At 46.1% G+C, this 6000-nt stretch overlaps 1 protein-coding gene and 1 long non-coding RNA gene across 2 annotated transcripts in view; one reads left to right on the forward strand and one right to left on the reverse strand.

Moving 5' to 3' along the window:
* The window catches only part of LOC112557700 (neprilysin-1-like), a 26906-nt gene extending 24223 nt beyond the window's left edge, over nucleotides 1–2683 (reverse strand). Inside the window, 1 exon segment of the mRNA XM_025227699.1 lies at nucleotides 1261–2683. Coding sequence (XP_025083484.1) covers nucleotides 1261–1453 — 193 coding nt within the window. The 5' untranslated portion in view covers nucleotides 1454–2683.
* On the forward strand, nucleotides 1904–5449 carry LOC112557701. Its single transcript, XR_003097985.1, has 2 exons — nucleotides 1904–1999; nucleotides 4553–5449. It is a non-coding gene; the product is annotated as an uncharacterized LOC112557701 (long non-coding RNA).
* The last annotated feature ends 551 nt before the right edge of the window (nucleotides 5450–6000 follow it).

The following is a 6000-nucleotide window of genomic DNA, read 5'->3' on the forward strand; positions in this document are numbered from 1 at the left end:
GTGCCTGCATCCTACAGCACGTGCACGCAACATTATCAACAGGACCCTCGACACTCAGCGCCTCGACACATGAACATCTGTGTCACAAGCTAGGGTGCAAAGGTTACTTGTAGAAGAGATGATACCTTACTACCTTCGTGTCCCTCGGGAAAATGTGAAATAACTGATACAGGTAGCAGAATGTAGGAAGGATACAGGAATAAAGGTAAATAAAGGAGCATCTATTAACGGGTCCTAATCCATAAAGGAAACCGGTCTATAAATTTGTCGTAAACGGGGGACTGTAAAAATGTGGTTGTACACACTGACAGAAATAAAAATATACACACGCACATACGCATTTAGGGACATGAAGTAATAAACAAATGAACACAAGTACAGAAGTCAGACCAATAATCCAAGGAAGAATAAATATGTAAAGTTTACAAAGGGAAGTCTATTTCTTGACCTTTGAAATTAAACTTTGAACACTTTAAATGACCACCCGGGATGTCCACCCCGTGGGGTGTGTCTTGGTGTCTGTACATCTGTACATCTGTACAACACAACACGTGGACTGCAGGTGGACATGAACCGTTAATACAGCTAATCACATATAATTAATATGAATGATGCCCATAACTAGTGTTACCTGATGGCCCATTGGCCAGACACATCAGTGACATGTCAGTCAGTACGAGGTAAGTACAACTAAATGTAAAATCGTTATCATCTCTGAGGAGAGAGAGAGAGAAGGCATAGAGTGGACGTGAAAGAAAGAAATGAAAGAGAGAGCGAGAAAGATTGTAGACAAAGGAAGAGTCCTTTTCTCCTTTTCAATACACCTGACTTCTGGAGAGTATACAGACTGGTACAGTAAGCAGACATGCCTGGACGTTGATCAGCAAGGTCCTGAATATTTATTTGGAATATCTTCGCTGTTTGTAAACAGAAAAAAAACAACAACAAAACTACTCCAGCCCTCTTTTTTGTTTTTGTTGTGAATAAAATCAACAACAATTTAGCTTGTCCACTTTTACCAAAACAAAATTTCTCAAAACGCCGAGTGTCGATTCAGGTTTTGCTGTTATGTTGCATACACAGGTGTGGTTGTGACCCAGATACAGGCTGCTATAAATAGCTCAACCGTTTTTACTTTCGTCTCACCGCTCATAACCTTAAATGTCGTACAAAGCTGCCGTCGTATGATTGAACAGATGAATAGGCTGCGAAACCCAATTCAGACCACGAGACACCAGCGACTAAGAAAAAGCTCCTTACCTTTCTGCTCTCGGTCTCGGGTGTAGGCGAGAACCACGAAGGCAATGCAGGTGAGGAAGAGAAGACAAGAGATTGCGACCAGGTACTTCTCCCGATTTGACCACCGCGACAAGTGTCCTGCCCCGTCCAGCTTCTGCTTCTGGATGAACTTCATGCGAACAGCATCTTGGGGATTCTCGGCGTCCCCCTCCATGTCCGCGCACTGTTCGTCGAACTTGTATCTCAGTCCGCGCGTGCACTTGTCGTCCTGCAGGGCGGTGTGACAAGAGTCGGACGCGGCGGCACGCGAAGTCAACACCAGTGAAAGGTCTTTAGTGCCGCCGATTGATCTCTGAGCCGCCTGCGCCGCGGCTTTTGAAGATCGAAGTTCAAGGTCCGGCCCTACGAGGACAGGTATCTTGCAGGTGTCGGGAGGGGCGCTGACTGCCCCCCTGCCGTTCGGGGCCGGCGCAAGCGCGGAGGTCTGGCGCGGAGAGGATTGAGAAGACAAACCTGGTGACAGACAAACAGCGACGACGGCGACAAAACTGCGGCGGAGGAGGACGAGGAGGATAAAGGGAAAGGCCGTCGATTGTGCGACGCCGATGACGGGAGCGGCAACGGTGACCAGCGGCGCGGATCGCGCGCGGCGGCGGAGTTGGAACAGGAACACCTATGCTGATCGTCCGAAAACCTGTTGAGGAGAGGATAAAGGGGATGTGTGCGGAGAAGTGCAGGAGGGCGAGGACACCGACCCCTGGTAAGACCGAGGTGGAAGCAAGGGGAATGGTGGCGGTGGAGGCGGCGGCAACGACGATGGAGCGAAGGCAATGTGGGTGTTGAGTAGAGACGGGTCGCAGGTAGAAACATCCTTTTCCTGCCGTCTGTGGTGCGGCAGCTGCTGGTCTAACACAGTCACAGCTGCTGACAACTTGTCCGCGGCACCGCCCTCCGCGTCATACATGCCGCGCACCGCTGGATCTCGGGGGCTTATGTATTCACACTTGTGTCGTATCCACACTCCACTCGCTACCCACTAAACAGTTTAGTCACGCGCGTTAAATGTCGGCCTTTTTCTCCCCCCACTTCGTCTTCTTTTTGCTCGCCGGCTCCTGTCTCGCGGTTTCTCGCGCCGCCGTCCGCGCGGACGGAGCGGAACTCCGCGGAGCGCGTCTTTGGCCCACGGCCACCAGTCGTGCGACGAAATAACTGCAAAAAGGGGGAAAAGGGGGGAAAAGGGAAAGGTAATTCTACCTGCAGTCTCGTGTTACAGTCAGATACTGTCCCTTGCGTTCGATCAGTCTCAATCTCTGTCTTCGACTTTTTTGTTCCCCTGTCTAAAAATATGTGTGTGCGCATGCGTGTGTGTGTGTTTTGGTAAAGAGTGGGATGCACTCTTAATAGCTGGCTGTCCTTTGCGAGTAAAGGAAGAAGACGGAGGATGATATGCGTAGTAGTAAACCATCATCATCATCATCATCATCAGCAGCAGCAGCAGCAGCAGCAGCATCCCGCCTCCCACCACCACTCCGTGCGATGATCACTCCCCATCATCCTCAGAAAAACTCTCACTAATAATAACTAACAATATAAATGACAACCACCCTCTCCCCTCAACCATTTATTTCCTACTTTCCCGCCATCCGGCTTTTTCATTTCACATCTGACCTGGTAAACTGTCCTTTACTTCCTTTTTTCTTTTTTGTTGGGAGGTAGTGGTTGGGGGTAATGGCACCTGAAACATGGCGGCAGCTTCAAAATTTTATCGAAAATCAATTTTGTGTTTAATGTTGCTTCGTGACTCGTGTCCTCCCAGCCTCCCAGCCTCCCATCGACCTGCTTGCCTGTCTTCACGGCTGTTTTGCAATACGCAGTGCGTGACATTCGTGTTCATCATATTATTTGCTGTCCACTGCTTCTAATTACAAAGCTCATCTTTTCACTGCTGTTCCCCATTGTTTACATAATTTGACATTTAGGCCAACAGGCGCCGTGGGACTGATGGCTTCAAAGAAAACTTGATAAATGATGTTTTAGGTTTTTTTTTTTTAAATTTGAATAACTACACACGAAAATTCTATCAGAATGCGCCACACTCTGGCTAGAACCAAAGACAAAATTAACTAACATTTTTTAGCTAGCTTGTTTAGATTTTTTAAAAAATTCGGGTTATTTTTATTTTCTCTAGCAACGATTGCTTGGCTGTAGAAAACCTATGTCATTTACATTTTTCTGGAACTGTTGACAGATGAGAGCTTCAGCCGATGGGGTTGTCAAGAACATTAACTCTCTTCTTGAGTAATATCAGTGTTTGTGTTTGTCACTTGAAATGAGGACGCTGCTGTACACATAACTATAGGTAAAGTATACCTCTTGCTGAAGAAGCGAACACTGAACAGATGAAGGCAATCTCTAATCACTAATCACAACCACAAACGGTGAAAAACATTGGAAAGAGATTGGAGTAAGTTTGTCTCTTGTCTGCATAGTTGTTTCTCCTTCCGTCCTTCACATTCTATCCATGTCTCCTACTCATCTTAAGCTCTAAGAATTTTTCTATCATCATCATCATCATCATCGTCATAGTTGTCGTAGTAGTAGTATAATGACTACTCCATGAGGTACCTAGAAGTGTTTATGCTCCAACCAAGAAATCCCTTATCCAAGCGTTCGATAATCAAACTGAATAGCTTTTTTTTTACCTCGAAGCTCCACAATTTTTCTTCCTAGGGCTGTCAAAGCCGAGGGCTAGGGACCAGTCCGAGTGGTCCTGCCATCAGACGTAAATGACGCATACGTCTTGTGGACATCAATGAAGACGAAAAGAAATGAGACGAGAAGGACAGTCTGAGAAGCAATTCGTCATCCACCCTGTCTTAAAGAGAAAAGCGAAATCTTGATGAAGGCACGGAGCACCGTGAGACAACCCTCACAACATTTTTGTAGAGGGAAAAGAGTTTAGTTCCTTGACCTACGTCATCGTCTTAATGGGAGAGATAGTTGGTTGGAAAGAGGATACGGGATAAAACACCTTTCGGGCGAGCTTTGTAACAGGGATGAAATGTTATTTCGTAAAAGGATGAGGATAGCTTAAAAGTTAAACAGGAGTAAGCATCCCGGACTTTTTGCAACTGCAAGGTATCTACCTAGCTCTCTGTTAGGACAATATCTTCAAGATGCTGTATTAAGGACTTGAAGGTTTATTTTTTTCCTGCTTTACAATGCTCTCTCTTTTTCTCTCAGGGGTCCTCGCATCCACACACACACACTCCCCTTCATTTCCTCTATTACAGCAAATTTTCTTTTCTTTCAGCTTTACAGCCATCGTCGAAGAAGAACCGCCAACAGAGACTGTTTCGAGCTGACACTTGGGATCTCATATTGCTCCTTCCGTGCTTCTCCTCCCTGCACCAATCCATAAAAGAGATTTACACCCTCGGCACCATAGTTGTAGATGGCGGTGTCTGCAGTTCACTGCCAAGTCTTGTTTAAGGACACCACGCCGAAGCCAACAACCACGAGTACGACCTCGTTTTCAAAGTCCTCTGTGTTAATAAACCAGGGCTTTCGGTGTTTTCTCGGCTGATGAGCCTTTTTTTTTTTTGTCCTGTGGAGCAGGAGGGGCTCCAGGCATCTGTGTCTGTGTGTGAAGCCGCATTGATGCCCCTGCAGGCGGCGCTGCAATCTGGATTACGTCTTCAGTGCCAAGGCCGCCACCAAGTCTCGCGTCGCCTGCGCCTGAAAAAACACAACAAAATCAATGGCTTCTCCACGTAGTAGTATGACACAATTTGTTTGTGTCAAGAAAATTGCTTCCTGACATGATAGTATGACGCAATCTGTGTCCAGAAATTGCTTCCTGACATGATAATATGAAAAAATGTGCGATATGTAGATTAGGAACAGCTGGGTTGGCAGCGACGAAAGGTGCTTAAGACTGTGAGCTTCGTTCAAGCATTCAAAAGATATTCCCAAATCATGTTTGAAATCTGCTTTGTGGATTACAAAAAAACAAAAAAAAAAAAACTGGATGAGATTCTTCCTGTGTAAGACCTCCTTTCCTATTCTAGAAGAATCCTCCCGAACAGAAAAACTAACCCACAACACCCGCCCAGTCTTTGTATTATTTTGTTCCTGTTATGCAGACACATACTCTGCTTAAGGAGGACTTTACCACGAGACCAAGATCCGCTCACAGTGAAAAAAAAAATGCAGATAATTACTGCCTCGAGTACATTGTCATGGCCCGACATCCAATGCCTGACTTAGGAATCTCCTTTGTCCTTCTGTCAGGCTTTATTCTGCGTTGAATTCTTCTCCAACCGGTCAGGAACATACACGTGTGCACTCACACATACTAAACACACACACACAACTGCAGCCTATTATGAAGCAGACGGCAATATGGTAAAATCGAAGACAGCCCGGCACGAGGCATCTCAACCTGCCCGATGGATCACTTGCATCCCTGTCTGTTTGCTGTAACTCAAGCTCTTAACAACTTTTGCCGGAGAGTCAAGGAAAGTGGGCTTTGGAGCATGCTATCTCCTCCATGGATGTCACCTAACCACGGGATAAGAAAAGAGAGATTTGAGCCTCTGTGCTGTGTATGGATCGAGTGTTGGAATTCCAGGGTAGAGATTAGGTTCATTTCTCCTATCGCACTTCAAAAGATTTTTCTTGTCTTTTTTTTTTTCGCGTGAGGGGAGAAGAAAGTATTCCGGGGAATATGGACACAAAGAAGGGATGGTATAAGGAATG

This window comes from Pomacea canaliculata, linkage group LG2 (assembly GCF_003073045.1).
Source record: "Pomacea canaliculata isolate SZHN2017 linkage group LG2, ASM307304v1, whole genome shotgun sequence".
NCBI lineage: Eukaryota > Metazoa > Mollusca > Gastropoda > Architaenioglossa > Ampullariidae > Pomacea > Pomacea canaliculata.